The 16,899-nt window shown below is 41.6% G+C and overlaps 1 protein-coding gene across 1 annotated transcript; it reads right to left on the reverse strand.

Annotated features, from left to right (window-relative positions):
• Window positions 1-2,009: 2,009 nt before the first annotated feature.
• GCM1 (glial cells missing transcription factor 1) lies at window positions 2,010-16,423 on the reverse strand. The gene is made up of 5 exons (XM_083730576.1): window positions 15,822-16,423; window positions 11,442-11,694; window positions 9,746-9,858; window positions 7,815-7,934; window positions 2,010-2,840 (listed from the first exon to the last, which is right to left on the reverse strand). Exons 1-5 carry the CDS (start codon window positions 15,921-15,923, stop codon window positions 2,106-2,108), a joined length of 1,323 nt encoding a protein of 440 aa, XP_083586702.1. The 5' UTR covers window positions 15,924-16,423; the 3' UTR covers window positions 2,010-2,105.
• Between the last annotated feature and the right edge of the window lie 476 nt (window positions 16,424-16,899).

Consider the following 16,899-nt stretch of genomic DNA (forward strand, 5'->3'; position numbering starts at 1 on the left):
TGCAGCCAAACAGAAGCAGCAGTTCGGTTTTTGAATATTTCAGAAGTCGAATGGACTTCTGGAACGGATTCCATCCAACTTCCAAGGTACAACTGCATTAGTTTTCTTACCAGTAGTGTCAATGCATAGAGTATTAGATGTACTGCTGGATAAGTGTTTGATGGTTCTTGCATTTGTTTAATAACCAATAAAAATCAGTTATAAAAAGGTGTTTTTAATTTGTTTATTCAATTTAATTATTGTGAGTGGTATCCAACATTCATGTTCTGGTAGCGCAAGAGGTTTTAACATTTTTGGATCCACACAGTTGCAAACGTTTTCATGTGTGGTGGTGTTTGCGAGGGACGTATTCGTAGACTTCACAGAACAGAGTAAAATTCATAAAATGTGAGGTTATCTGAAGCTGAGGCATAAGTTGACGGACTAACCTACATTTCCCTCTGCTGACCTATAGCTAGGAAAGCCACTGTCACACTGTGAGGCACCTGTTGAGATTGTGAAACCAATTACAGGCTTGCAAATTGCTGTGTAAATTTTGAAACATCCCATAAATCCAACTTAGCCGGCTCCTGCCAATGTCACTAAATGCCACTCTTGCTGCTGACAACGTGGTTCCCATAGTAACAAGGTGTTTTGGGAGGGAGGCAAAGGGGATCTAAGAAGGCAGAGACCAGCGAACAAAAGGCAAATTGTAGTTGACTGAGCCCAATTGAGAACAGCCAAATAATAGCACCCTGTGAGGTACTATAAAGTAGTTTACTGCTGCAAGGTCTGAAACATTCTCATCCCAGACTTGTATTAATAAAATTTTATAGCGCGAGCACACCTCAGTTTATTTGAAAATAGGTACGGTTCTGGAAACTGGGGAAGTCTGAATGTCTTTCGGATTTGATATATGTAGCATTTCCAAACCCTCAGAAGCGATCCCTCACAGAGCTACAACTCCCGGCATCTTGAACAAACAACAGTTCTCAGGATTATTTGGGGGAAGTCGTGTGCATTAAATGTGCATTTAACGGATGTATCAGTGGTATGGGCAATGCCCTCAATGTAGTCTTGTTCTAACAAAGGGGCTAAACAAGCCAAAACTGGAAGGAAATTTCAGCTAGAAGAGACAGCTTCTGATGACGGGGAAGGAGAAACTTCTGGTGGCAAAAATAAAAGAATAGATCTCCCATACAGAGGGATCTGTGGCCTCTTAAAATCAGGGGCTGCAATCCTATACAGTGGCACGTCAGGTTACATACGCTTCAGGTTACATATGCTTCAGGTTACAGACTCCGCTAACCTAGAAATAGTGCTTCAGGTTAAGAACTTTGCTTCAGGATGAGAACAGAAATTGTGCTCCGGCGGCATGGCAGCAGCAGGAGGCCCCATTAGCTGAAGTGGTGCTTCAGGTTAAGAAGAGTTTCAGGTTAAGAACGGGCCTGCGGAACAAATTAAGTACTTAACCCGAGGTACCACTGTACTCACTGTCCTGGCCATAAATCTCTTTGGACTGAAGTATGGGACTAACATCTCAGTAGACACGTCTAGGCATTCACTCCATATATTCAAACTGATTTAAGGTCATATTGCGTTTGTTAGCACAGCGTAGTTGTGCTTTCTGTGCATATTATTGAGAAGCAAGAATATCTATTTTAGTAAAGTGTGTTGCCAGGTCAGCACTTTTAAGATCACCGCTCAGGTCAAAATAAGGACAATTGTACTGGTTTACATGGCTCTGTTTACGAGCTGCAGTCGGCATTTTTCAGTAGCTGACCCAATGCGCTGAAACCATGCAAAACATTGCACCCAAGAGAGGAATGTAAGCGAGGGACTTCACTGGTCCTTCCCTCCAGTACATGAACCACTGAAAAGGACCCGAAGAGCCAATGTATACAGAAGACCAACTCTCTATGAGTGTGTTATGCATCTTATAACATGAATGTGCCTATGCACTGCTGTACAACCTTTGGAGAAAAGGTTTCCTCTTTAGGAAAGGGAACCTATTCTCTGATGTGACAAAAAAGCATAAGTAACCACCCGAGGTTCAGGATAGCAGACAATCCGTGGCACTGCCAAGAGATACATAGGAGGTGAGCGACAACGGAAAGGTGTCAGTGTCATCGCAAAGGGAAGAAGTTAAAAAACATCTCATTGTTGCAGTGGTCCAGATTTGTGTATTTCCTTTCTTCTTCAAAGTGCCACTCGTTTCCTTTCAGGGGCAAGGAGCTCTGGTAATAGTGATGGGCAGCGTCTGCAATGGGGCAGGGCTCCTCTGGAGAGATCGGGCAGCAGGGGGAAGGAGCGTGGTTGCTGTTATAATGCAGGTGTGGCTTTCCTTCATACATGCCTTCTCCTCCGAATGTACCTATGTTAGATCTGAAGGACTGGTAGCCAACTTTTGCCATCGGGTCCCACTTGGTTGGAGCATGCTGGATGCCTGCATCAACCGCACTTATGGAAGCCAGGGTTTCGCAATGCAGACCCGCCAGGGCTGTCGGAGAGCCGCTGCAGTATTTCTCTGCCAATGGGTTTCTTCCCAGGCCCACGGTCTTATTCCAAGTTTGTTGCTCTCTGTATTCAGCATATGCAAATACTGAGGGTTCAGCTGGGCCTCTGTAGCTATATTCTCTGCTTCTGATCTGTTTGCACCTGTCCAGGTATTTGCTGCAGTCTACGTCTGGAGTGTGCTCTATTAGATAAGAGGATTTTCTTGAACTGTACCCTTTGGCAAGAGACAAGCAATCGTTCAACACCTGCTCTTGTCCCAAGAAGGTACTTTGTGACATAAGGTCTTCCTGTTTGGAGACTATTAATGGCAAAGTGTCCTGGTTTGGCTTCTCACCTGTCAGGGACTTAAGAGAGAAAAATGCATCATAATATCATGTAGCCAAACAAAAAGCCCTCTTAATTTCTCAGATTGATACTATTGAACTAGAAGGCTGCAGCTAAAGGACTTTAGCTGGGTTGTTCAACTCTGTAAGTGAAATTCATCCACCTTGTTTTCCCTTTTTGCCTCCCTAAGGTTGCCAGGTCACATAGTCCCAGGATGTTCTACTCCTTTAGGCAAAGTAGAAAATGGCGTCCCCCTGCTACTTCCTTCTCTACCCGCACTCTTCCACCTCCACCTGAGGCGACCAGAGGCAGCCCAGGGAAACCCTGGTGCACTGAAGGTGGTGGGGGAGAAAAAGGGAGAGCAGCAAATGGAATTGGGGAGGTGGCGGCAGAGGAGACAGGTGACAAATGCAGGAGGTAGCACGCTGTGTGCTCCTCAGAGGCCTGGATCTGTGACCCCTCACAGCTGTCCTTAACCTGCCACCTGTGACAACTGCCTCACCGAGCCTCAGGGGTGGGCCAGTCCTGTTCCTGTGTCCTTATGCTTTTCTTTTTTGCAGACCTTATGGTTCTCAATCTTGCAAACAGTACACAACTCCTCCTATCTCTTAGGACAAGGATGGGGTACCTGAGCAAAGTAGGCAGTAGCTCTCCTGATGACAAGAGTCCCATCAACCCCAGTCAATATAGCTAACAGTCAGGGATAATGTAATTCAACAACATCTGGAGGACCACTAGTTCCTCACCCCGTCTTCATCTATGGGAATTTTGCTCCACTTGTACTTAAAGGTAAAGGGTAAAGGGACCCCTGACCATTAGGTCCAGTTGTGACTGACTCTGGGGTTGCGGCGCTCATCTCACTTTATTGGCCGAGGGAGCCGGCGTACAGCTTCCCAGTCATGTAGCCAGCATGACTGAGCTGCTTCTGGCAAACCAGAGCAGTGCATGGAAACGCCATTTACCTTCCCGCCAGAGCGGTACCTATTTATCTACTTACACTTTGACGTGCTTTCGAACTGGCAGGAACAGGGACCGAGCACTGGGAGCTCACCCCTTTGCGGGAATTCGAACCACCGACCTTCTGATCAGCAAGCCCTAGGCTCTGTGGTTTAGACCACAGCGCCACCTACGTCCCTTCTACTTAGCCCCTCTTTTATTTAATTCCATGTCTCTACTGACTATTTTTTTCCTCAGGCCACTGCCTACTTTGCTCAACTGTCACTTAGTAGCTGGGAGAGTTGACCAGTTCTTCTAGCACTCTGTTTTCTCTTCAACCAAACCAGGCAGCCCCTTCTCACTTTTAACACAGTTATGTTTATCCAGCATCACCTCTCTGTTTTATTAGTTCTACCTTGCCTTCAATCCCTTTCCTTACGCTTCATTCTCATTTATCTTTCCTTCAATTCCCCCCCCCCCCAGTTCCTTTCATTCAGTTTCCTTTCCTCTAGGCTCTTCCTTTGTTATCTTCCCTACAGCGGTACTTGTTCATGCTCTGTGTGAGAGTTTTTTATCCCAGCCAAACTGACAACTCTCCCCTCCCTCATAGAAACTAGACTGAAAACGATTTACTTCTTTGAACAACTGGATATTTTGAACCATCACACAAGTTCAGCTTCACTGCCGTAGGCACAAATAATAGAGACAGGTAGGAGCACCAATCAAATGGGCAAAGTGCTCCAGTTCAGGGTTCTGCCAGCCAGCCAACCCCTCTTACAGAATACTCCATTGAATCCCCTCTCCTCCCTCCCCCCACTAGATAGCATTCTCTGGCTAGTGACTGAGAAAGCTCAGACCTTACTAGATCTTTTTTCTGAAGGTTTTTGGGGTTTCTGAAAACCTTGGAGTTCTCCTAAGCCTGCTGATGCTCCCTCCTCATGTGTGTGTGTGGGGGGGGGGGACAAATCAGCACTCACCCCCAAAACATTGCTAATAGAGGGAATTATATAGTAAATACGATGCAGAGTCACCACAAATTCTACAGTGCTGCTCATAGCGCCAACAGCACTTCTTTCATGAACTGGAAAATTGCCATGTTGTGATTTTCCAGTTTGCAGAAGAAAGGGGGCAATCTTTTTTTTATGAATTAGTCACTCCGATGTTACACTACTCGTGTGGGTAAATCACTTGCATGAACAGCTGCTTTTACAAAAGCTGGCTGCCAGTGTATTGTCACAAGTGACCCAGAGATTCCTGGTCTGTTCCTTCCGCTCCAGCAGCTATGCAATGTAACCCAGAGAAACCCAGGGAGCCAAATAGCTCTCTAATCTAAAAAGGATTGCACCCCCTCATCAGAACATATATTTTACAACTGCATAAATCAAAGTTATTTTGCCTGCACGTGAATTGACCTAGATGTATGAAAAGAGACAAACGTTTCACTGCGGCTAGAAACCTGTGTCTGGATTAGGTATGGTCAAGCCTATCAATTTCAGTCTTTCTCATTTTTCTCATTTTTCTCATTTTTCACATCTTTCACATCTTCAGTTCTCCACATTTCAAGGCAGTCTGCAAAGGCATAGCGTTTGCCTATATGGTTTGAACAACACCAGTCATTTACTAAACACCTCTCTTGGGCCCAGAACAACGAATATGCTTTGAACACCACAGCTGTAGGATTATAACTGGGGGGAGTTTAATCCTCCACCCCCCCCCAAAAAAACCCCACATTGGGCCACTGATAAGAGACTTGCAGCTATTATTATTATTATTATTATTATTATTATTATTATTATTATTATTCCATATCAATGTATTTTGATAATTAGTAGTAAATTACCGCTTGCAGAAATAAGACATAGCAAAACACGCTTCTGCTGTATGGGGACTTTGTGAAGACATTTTGCTAGTGGCAAATTCTTTAGAGCCCATCCCTTTCTAAGTTAAAAAGTAATGTGACACTCCAAGGAAAATGTTGAAAATCCATCTAATTTTAGCCTGTTCTCTTTTTTTTAGGTCATGGAACATACCAGGGTAGTCTCCTTCCTTGTGCATAATTTAGGGGTGATTTCCCCCACTCCCTTTCCTAAGTTGCTCCACATCGGAAGTCAGTATTCTCTCACTGTGGCAGCATTTACTGGTAGATGTCAGAGAGATCACTCAACTTGCTGCAGGTGCATTAAAGTGCAGTAAAATCCCATTGAAATTAACATAAATATAGATCAACGGGACTGAAGTTAGGTAAAATAATTAAAAACCTGCAGGCAACATATCATTATTGATACAGATATCTGTTTGTCAAGGCATTTGCTATGCAGAAACATTTTCCTCCCTTCTCCTCCTGACCGTCTGTCACAGGTCTAAGGAAAGACTTTGGTAGGTTGGAAATGATGCACCACGCCTAAGCATGTGTCCCTGAAAAGCCAAGTAGGCTTAGTTAGACGCTTAGTTACAGTAGGTCAGCCTTCCCCAAGCTGGTGCCCACTGTATGTTGTTGGAGTCTAGATCCCCCAATCAACATCATCAATGGTCAGGGATGATGGAAGTGGTGGGGTCGCGCCATATCTTTAAAGCACTCTTACACCACCGAAACAGTCGTGGCTGCAGTTTAAGGGTGCTGCCTCCTACACATACAATTCCCAGCACATGTAACAAACTACAGTTCCCAAGATTCTCCATTCCTGTTAAAAGTTGTCCAAGAGTGATGTGGAGGTGACCACCAAAATCTGGAGGGCCACAGCTTTCCCCGCCCCTACTGTATTTCTTCTCTGTTTACCCAATCCCTTCTCTTCCTCCGTTGTTTCTCCAGTGTCTGAATTTAGAGTGTAAGCCCCTTGGGGCAGGGAACTGTCATCCTCTGCTCTGTCAAGCACTGTACACACCATGGTTCACAGTTCTCACACTGTTTGTACTCATATAAGACCCCCAAAAGTGAAGTACTGTATTTTTCTGTGTATAACATGACCCCATGTATCAGACAATCCCTATTTTTGGGAGCCCTCAACAGTTGTTGAGCTTATTTTGTAAGTTCATTGAGCTGTTGAGCAGTTTTTTGACGATCCCCCACTCTGGCTGATGGAACTGGTGCCGTAATATACCACATACTGGGACTCACCAACAACTCTTCCTAAGCTGGGAAGAGCGGGTAAGCAGCCTCCTCTCCAACATTTCCCTGCTACCGCCGCAGCACCAGCCCTCGCTTATTTAGCATATTAACCCGTGTATAAGACAAACCTCAATTTATCACAAAAAAATCAGGAAAAAAGGTCGTTTTATACATGGAAAATACAGTAATAATGAAATCTGAAGACAGACTGAAAATACAGATATATGCAGAATACTGGCTTTTAATAAATTATTATTATTATTATTATTAGGAAGAAGCCAGAAATGTTTCTGCATGATATTAGACCAGAGTAGATTATTCCCATCTAATGCAGTGGTACCTCGAGTTAAAAACACCTCAGGTTACAAACACTTCAGGTTACAAACTCTGCTAACCTGGAAGAGTTACCTCGAGTTGAGAACTTTGCCCCAGGATGAGAAAGGAAATCGTGTGCCGGCGGTGCAGCAGCAGCAAGAGGCCCCATTAGCGAAAGCATGCCTCTAGTTAAGAACAGTTTTGGGTTAAGAACGGACCTCCAGAATGAATTAAGTTTGTAACTGGAGGTACCACTGTACAGAATAAAACCCAGTATCCCAACATATATCCATATCTTCAACACCTTTCCTGTGTGACCAAGAAACACAACCCAGGAAAGGGCTATGAAGAGTCACCAGGGGTAGAGAGCCTCCACTCTACCCCATGGTATCCCCAAATTAATATTTTCCATATGATTGAATGGTTGCTATTCACTTAGATGAGAGAATAGTACACCACTGCAGTTGGAAGTCCACTGCTACAGAGAGGGAGAAACCTGCCTAGCCCTCATTGATAGAGATCCCTCAGTTGATACACCGCGTAGTGCAGGGGTTCTTGCAGTTCTCATTACCCTCCTTCAAGCCACCTGCCATAATGGCGGACATTTTGCTGCTAGTTAAAAAAAACAAGCGTTTACCTCAGCATCTCTGCTCCGTTTAAGTCTCGGAGAACTTGGGGCGTGTGCTTTTTGTATCGATCGTCTCGCTTCGGCTTCCGATTTTGTTTCCGGCCTTGGATGATCGTGAGCCCCCTTTGACTTTATAACAGCAAGTGAAGAAGGCATAGGGGCATTAAACCACAAGGCAGTTTTCAACACAATGCTCGCAAGACAAGGGGTGTAAAATCCAAAATGGCTTGCCTTTTCTCGTTGGATGTATAGCATAGCATAGGCTTTCTTCAGGCAACTCATTATATTTTAGATTAAAGTTTCAATTTAAATGGAAGTGGGTTGCTGAATTTGCTGAAATGGCAAAACCATCTCAAAAGATCCATGTATAGAATAGGTTATTCCTCAGGGGAAATCTGGCTTCATCGACTAGTCAAAATTGGTGATTTTATCCTGATACTGGTCATTGACCACAATAAAAGAACTTTATACTTAGTCAAAATTAAGAGCATGGTCACCTATAAAGGCACAGGAATGATAATCTGAGTTTTCTGTTTCTTACTCCTATTTTCCCTGAAAGGTTATGTGACTGAATTCTGACATAAATTTTTGAAATTCTATCTCGGAGGAAAATGCAACCATGATTTCCATGATGATTCCCATGTGAATGTTTAGTTGTCTTCTACATTCATATACCAAGGCTCCTATCAATAGCTCATTTTTGCCTATTTGTGGCTGCAGTGCTCTGCATGTCATGGTGTTGACCTCTAAAGCCCTAAAGAACCTCGGCCCTGTGTACCTAAAGGAGCATCTCCACCTCCATTGTTCAGCTTGGACAGTGAGGTCCAGCTCAAAGGGCTATCTGACATTTCCTTCATTGTGAGAAATGAAGTTGCAGGGAACCAGGCAGAGGGCATTCTCAGTAGTCATGCCCATGCTATGGAACACCCTCCTGTCAGCTGTCAAGGACATAAACAATTATTTGACCTTCCATAGATATCTGAAGGCAGCCCTGTACAGTTGTACCTTGGTTTTCAAACAGCTTAATTCTTGAACGTTTTGGCTCCCAAATGCCACAAACCCAGAAGCAACTGTTCTGGTTCATGAACTATTTTTGGAAGCCAAATGTCCGACTGGGCTTCTGCGGTTTCCGATTGGCTGCAGGAGCTTCCAGCAGCCAATCAGAACCTGCACTTTGGTTTTCCAAATGTTTTGGAAGTCGAACGAACTTCTGGAATGGATTGCGTTTGACTTCCAAGGTACAACTGTATTGAAAAGCTTTTAATGTTTGATATTTTGTTATGTTTTCTTATATTCTGCTGGAAGCTGCCCAGCAACTGGGGCAACACAGTCAGATCGGTGGGATACAAAATAATAATAATAATACTAATAATACTAATAGTGGTTGTTGTTATTTTATTTATTTAAGAGTAAACGCCATTGAACCCAGTGGGGCTTACTTCTGAGTAAATGTGTAAGTAATGGAATTGTGACATGTGCTATGGACTTGACCATCTGGTTCAAAAAACTGAGGCAGATGTTTTCCTGGATTCAGCTGAGAATGTTTGATGTGCCTACAATTTTCATGTTTCTCTTTCTTAGTTCCTTTGCAGTTGGTATGGTTTAAAATGGTTGTTTTTATGCAATGCTATTTTCCTAGAGGTGTCGGAACTCATCCTGAACACCTCCCTCGTTTTCTTAGAATGGCAATGGCGCCTACCTAAGAGGTGCTGGAACTGAGTTCCAGAGAGTTCCAGCTGGAAAAAAGGCTTGTTTTTATGTATAAGCATGGCCAACTGGTTAACTTTTGCGGATCCCCTTACCTGAGGTGTCATACCTCACTAACAATTTAAATACTCTCTTTGGCTCAGTGTGAAACATTTCCTGGTTTGCTCATCTTCCAAGCACAGTTCAGCTATAACAGCAGGCTTGCCTTGAATAAATCAGATACTGTTACCAACCTGAAAAAATATGAATGGTCCTTCATGTCTCCAGAAGTTTGTTACAGGGTATCCACCATGACCTCGGCAGGGAATAAGCTTCAAGGGCCCATAGCAGTTGGGACACGATTTTCCTGAAACAAGTGCACCATTAAATATTTTATTTTGAATGAACTTAGTTTTAAGATTATGTCATGTTAGAAGTTCATTGTGTAGGGTACAATATACTCTTTTCATAATGGGTTATTGACAGCAGATGTCTCTGCTTGTAGGAAAGGTGTAAAGGTAAAGGTAAAGGGACCCCTGACCATTAGGTCCAGTCATGGCCGACTCTGGGGTTGCGGCGCTCGTCTCGCTTTATTGGCTGAGGGAGCCGGCGTACAGCTTCCGGGTCATGTGGCCAGCATGACTAAGCTGCTTCTGGCGAACCAGAGCAGCGCATGGAAACACTGTTTACCTTCCTGCCGGAGCGGTACCTATTTATTTACTTGCACTTTGATGTGCTTTCGAACTGCTAGGTTGGCAGGAGCAGGGACCAAACAATGGACGCTCACCCCATCACGGGGATTTGAACTGCCGACCTTCTGATTGGCAAGTCCTAGGCTCTGTGGTTTAACCCACAGCGCCACCCGCGTTCCAATAAATGCAATGGGACTTATGTCCAGGTAAAATATATTTGGAAAGTGAAATGTGCTGTAGGCACAAATGAAACCCAAAACCCAAACTTGTCTAAGGCTGTGAACCTATGTCCCCTTACCTGGAAGTAAGTCCCATTGAACTCAATAGAACATATTTCTGTGTAGAAATTAGATTGTGCTGTAGGATTCTCAGCTTCAAATTGCAGTATAATATCTTGATCAACCTTACTTACCTCTACTTGAAATAAAGTCCCATTTGATTTTATTGAGATTTTCTGAGTGTGCTTATTACCTTAGACTATAAGCTCTTATGTTTGTTATTACACCATCAAAAAAATATACATGTTCACTTAGCCTGAATAATTTTGGTATTCCTCAGTAAAGGACCAATATATGATCCTTATAATTGGATATAGATACAATATTATCCTTAGTGGAACTAATTCACTTTCTGCCCCAAATAAATTGCATTCTTTTGGGAAAGTTTCCATGAATATTCTCTCCCCAAAACTTCATCAAATAATTAAGACTTCCAGAAATTAATTTATCTTCTATGAGTGTCACAATCTTTCTTTCATGATTGTCCTAATTTTTGTCCTAATCTTTACCTTCCAAGTACAAATTCTATTCTGTACACACCTGCAGATCTGTTTTACTGAATTACATGGGGCTCATGTTCAAGTAAGAATACTCAGGATCAGCTTGTAAACTAGGCTCACTTACTTTAAAGTAAACTCAGTGTACTTTTTTTAAAAAAAATGCACATATATTATATAAGGGGAAAGTGTACTTTTAAAAATGCATCCATTTGTGAAAGAAAATCACTTGCAAAATGTGTTTATTAGGCGAAATGTGAACTGGAAAAAAGAGAAAGGGGGGGGGAGGCCATATCCATCCATCCCTACAATTATATGTACTTCACGATGTAATACTTCCAAAGTGTGGCTGGAGATGTACTAGTCTAATGCAAGTCAGGTTCTGAACCAGGATTACCCAGTGGATGTTTTTTTGTGGCAGCGGAAACCCAAATTGAACTGCAAGAAGTCTAATGTAAGCCCTTTTCAAAGAAGCATACTTACTCTGCTGTTTTTGCCTGGCCTTGTCACATATAGCCGGCCTCAGATACATCTTTCCCCCATCTGAAGTTGAGCAATCATTGCTGCAGACCACGACTCCGAGGCAGGACTTTTTTAAGATGCGCGAGTTGTGATTGTTGGTGTTCCTCATTGCCCAGCTACTTAGGTGCCTCTGAGCATTTTTGTCATCAGAGCTATAGATGCATTTTACATAGGAATCTGGCCATTCCTGAAACCAATCTGTTTGTTTCACGTCCTGTAAGGAACCCAAAGAATGTGATGTTTCAAAGCTAGGAAACAAGTCCCCGCCACACGACCTAAATTCAAAGACAATGAATCAAGTCTGCAACACAGAGCTGCCTTATTTGTTTGCATTGATTAAGTCTACTTTACATTTATTGCAGAAACAATAATCTGCTCCTCTCTGCCCTAGCAAATATATTAACCTGGCTGAATATTCTTCTATATTTCATGGTAGATTCCACATGGCTGTCCATGACCCTTATTCATTTACAGTGGTACCTTGTTTCTCAAAAGCCTTGGTTCCGAAAAACCAAAAACCTGGAAGTAAGTGTTACAGTTTCAAGCGTTTTTCAGAGGCCAAACATCCAATGTGGCTGTTGGCTATTGCCTGCACCAATCAGAAGCAGCGCCTTGGTTTTCAAACATTTTGGAAGTCAAACGGACTTCCGGAACGTATTGAGTTTGGCACTTTTGTTTTTGCTATTTACCGGTATTTTGCGTTTTTGTTTTTGAGGCTTTTTTGGTTAATTTGTTTTTGTGACTGTGTGGAACCTAGTTCAGCTACTGATTGATTGATTGTGTGACTGCGGAAATGGATAAAAGCCCCCCATCCAAACAATGACTATCATCAGTGCAGGTATGAAAAATATTTATTTTTAATTTTTATCATCTACAATACTGTCTTATTTATTTTATAGTACAGTTCGATTACTGCTTTCATTTTATGGCTCAGTGGTCTCGATAGTAAAATTCATGCTAAATTGCTGTTTTAGGGGTTGTTTTTAAAAGTCTGGAACAGACTAATCCGTTTTGCATTACTTTCTATTGGAAAGCGCACCTTGGTTTTGGAACGCTTTGGTTTTGGAACAGACTTCTGGAACGGATTAAGTTTGAGAACCAAGATACCACTGTAATTAATTTGGAAATATTTCTAAACTGCTCAATGAAACCGCTCTTGAAGAGATGTGCATAATAATATTGTAGACGAAACACTGAAACCCACAAAACTATAAAGAAAACAATTACACATAAAATAATTATCATGCAAAGACAGACACAGTAAGTTAAACTTTTCAAACGAAGGTAGGTCACTAAATTATATGTCTGGGTAGACTTGCTGAAATTAGAAAAAAGCCTCAGAAGATGTCTAAAATAACATAGGGGGTCTCTGCCTAATGTCAATAAAACTTTATAAACATTCAGGGCTGATGAATGGCTGAAGGTACATATCATTTTAATTAGAACAGCATGAAGGATGATAACTGAGGCAGATAAGGGCTGCATATACACTCTGCCTTGAAAGCATAATTCTTTCCATCAAAGAATTCAGGGCACTGTAGTTTGTTGAGGGTTGCTGGGAATTGTAACTCTGTGAGGGGTAAACTACAGTGCCCAGAATTCTTTGAGGAAAAGAATGTGCTTCGATATCAATTCTTGCTGTTTGGATATGCACATTTGCATAACACTCAACAATTTGTGCCAATGAAGCAAAAGCCTAATTCCAGAACATCAAAGATGTCTCTTGGGACAAAACTGATGGTTTTCCTCCAATAGGAATGTGCTATAGCTGATCATATTCTAAAGGAGAGCAGTCACACTCTATCTTCAAAGTACTGTAGAGCAGGAGAACGCAGGCAGATATGGAGAGCAACAATGCTTGTTGTTTGCTTGTGGATATTTGCATATTGTTCATGATTTGTGCTGAAGGTTACATATATAACATCAGAGATATCTCCTTGGGACAAATGTGCATTCTTATGAATGGGCTGAACTGATCACATCACAGAGGGGACTGGTCATTCATTCCCCATTCATATCTGAGTGTTTGACTTTTGGAAGATTTTTTTTTGATAGAAAAAAGAGAGAAAGAAATAGCATGCAAGTTCTGGTGGCTTTTATCCCTTTCAAGATCACCTGCATAAAAATTACAAATTACTTTTTCAATTTACTTTACCCCAGTTCCACTGGTGTACTAGAACTATTTTTAAACATGGAATTCTTTTAAAATATTTGTATTGTTTTTATATGTGGAAGTGTTTTCAATTTTTTATGCTTTTCTATTTTATAATTTCATTTTTTATTGTTACCACTCAACCTGGGACCGTATGATAAAGAGTGGGTATGAAATCTAATCAAATAAAGAAATAAATTCAGGGAAAATGATCAAGCACTATATCTGTTCTGGCAACTTTTGACACAGAAACTCTTAGAAAAATATAGATAGATGTATATCCATTCACGGTACTGTGGCTTGCTAGTGGTTGGATCTCAGATATTGTCAACCATTATCTAACCACAAGTTGACATCATGAAAATTTATGGTTTCTGTGACATGGATGGTTGTAAACATGAATGAAACACTCCAGCTTGCATGTGCTACAGCTGATTGGGATCTACCATAAATATGAGAATTTTGCATAGAAACCACAAGATGCCTTTGGAGGCAACACTCATTACTCTCACAGCAAAGATATTGTTTGAACAAAGTCTACTTATAGAGCTAGGATTGTTTTCTATACTAGGCATGATCCAACCAAATCCTATAGGTTTTAACATCCCAATGGGTTTTTCACTTTCTTCACTCTCCTTAACTTTTTATTTCACAGGACTTAATTTCTTTTCGCATTGGAATGAGTGTGATGCAAAGGCTCTGAACTTTTGCAAAGTCCAGAGGTCCCAGAACTAAGACCCTCACAACGTATTTGTCAATAACACCTATCAAATTCCTGTTGCAACTTCAGCTTAAGTTACCCTGTTAACATTTAGCTCTAATTACAGTCTAATAATGCTATAATATATGTTTTATTTGACAATGTTTAGAAATTGAAGACGTATTTTAAAAATATTTCAGTTTTGAGCAGTTATGAGTGCATTTTCATGCGCCTCCATGAGGCTTGCACAATGCCCAGAAGTCCCTGGTGGCATGCAGTCAAAGAAGGGAACACAATATATGTGCCGAATGACCAACCTTTGCTGGGAATCTCATTCAAGCTACCGCCAAACCCATTTTGACCAAATGAATTCAACTCAGTTGCAGCCACCCTATAGCAGAACAATCTCCCTACCAAAATCCATTAGGACCTGTTGCTCTTTCATTTTAGGTAACAGGCAAAAATTTGAATCTTCAAAAACTTTTGATGAATCTTTCCTTTTCTAGCCTTTTTGTTTAAAGCACAGTTTGCCTTTTGACTGTTTCCAGAAATCATCATTGTTGACAATTGTCATAGTAACATGGGTTGTTTTTTTTTTATTACTGTTGTAATAAGTAAAAGTGGGTGGCATACTGGGTGGCATGCAACTACATTTTACTCACTCAGAGTAGACCCATGAAAACTAGTTACAGATAGGTAGCCGTGTTGGTCTGCCATAGTCAAAACAAAAAAAATTCCTTCCAGTAGCACCTTAAAGACCAACTAAGTCAGTTCTTGGTATGAGCTTTCGTGTGCATGCACACTTCTTCAGATACACATGAAAACTAATTCACACAACTAAGCTAGGGCTATCCATTTCAATGGGTTTACTCTGAGTAAAACTTAGTTGATTACCACCCATGACTTTTAAACATTGAATTGCTGTTGTTTCACTTTGTTTGTCACATTGAATTTCTTTTTTGAGATGGATATACCGTAGTCTTTTTTTAAAAATTCTCAGGTTTTATGTTTTTTTTTTGTTTCATCACCCTTTTGGCTGTGGATTTTTAAAAATGTACACCACCTGGAGTTACAAATAATTTAGCGGTATGCAAATGACTTAAAGAAATAAATAATATAGTAAAGAAAGAAAAACAGTAAGTAATATTGTTATCATCTAGTCCAACTGCCTGAATTTGCAGCTGTCCCACACAGGGATTGAACTTGCAACCTTGGCATTATCAGCACCATGCTAAAACCAACTGAGCTATCCAGGCTGAGCTAATGCTGCTGAACTTCTGACTTGAGTTTCAAGAGTTTTCAACTGCAAGGGAATTATAAAGCACAATGGCAGCAAAGAGGTATTATCTGTTGTGCATACACTGATGGAATTATGCAAATGAATGATCAAGTAAGCAAATCAATAATATATTATAATATAATGACAGAATATGATGGTTTTTAGAGTAGCTGCAATTTCTACAATACTCTTGGAATTCTATATACCTACCTTGGGGAGCTTGATGTCATTGATGTCCCAGCTGACCATTTCACCACTTTGAGAACCCAAGGCTTCCTGTTCCATGCTGACATCCTCTGCAGCTCTCAGCATTTCAAAATCCCTTCCCTAGACTCAGCAACAGCAGTCTCAACTGCCAGCCTTTGAAGCTGACTGTCTGGCAGCCACTCGACTCGCAAGTGTTTAGAACCAGGAAGCTGTTTCCTGAAGCCAAATGATAGGCTGCTCAAGCACCATTAAAGATAAAAATCTGTATTCTTTTGCTAGAAAAACTTGTTCCATCCAAAGTTTTGCAAGCGGCAACAATAATGGAAAGTATAGCTTCGAGACAAGAGTGTGGCCTTCTGGAGATGTCTGTAGCAGAGCTAAAGCAAAGCCCCCCCCCAATGCAACTCCTTGTTCTCGTTCTGAAATTTATGGAGCCAAAGCACACCTGTTTCGTTCTAGTTAAACTTTCACATTGTAGTCAAGAGAAAGACACTATAACACTATAAAAGGACACTTGTTGTTCTTCTCTGTGCTAGAAATATACCATAAGAATTTAAACAACAGAAAATACAGTTATTTACTCATTCCCTCTGGGTGGAAGAAAATGTTTCAAATGCTGGGATGTTTCACAGCCTAGCCTCAATGTCCCAAAAGAAAATTGCAACAAAGCCTACAGTCCTGACCCCATTTACCTGGAGATAAGCCCCACCGAGTTCAATATGATTGTTGTTATTATTACTCATTGATTTATTAATGATATTCTATGCAATCATTCCAAAGCAATTTGCATATAAGATAATTACAAACAGTTAAAAACACAAATACAGCAAATATAAAGGTAAAGGGACCCCTGACCATTAGATCCAGTCGTGACCTACTCTGGGGTTGCGGCGCTCATCTCGCTTTATTGGCCGGGGGAGCCAGCGTACAGCTTCCGGGTCATGTGGCCAGCATGACTAAGCCGCTTCTGGCAAACCAGAGCAGCGCACGGAAACGCCGTTTACCTTCCCGCAGGAGTGGTTCCTATTTATCTACTTGCACTTTGACGTGCTTTCGAACTGCTAGGTTGGCAGGAGCAGGG

The sequence above is a fragment of the Podarcis gaigeae genome, assembly GCF_964106915.1.
Source record: "Podarcis gaigeae genome assembly, chromosome: 3".
Lineage (NCBI taxonomy): Eukaryota > Metazoa > Chordata > Lepidosauria > Squamata > Lacertidae > Podarcis > Podarcis gaigeae.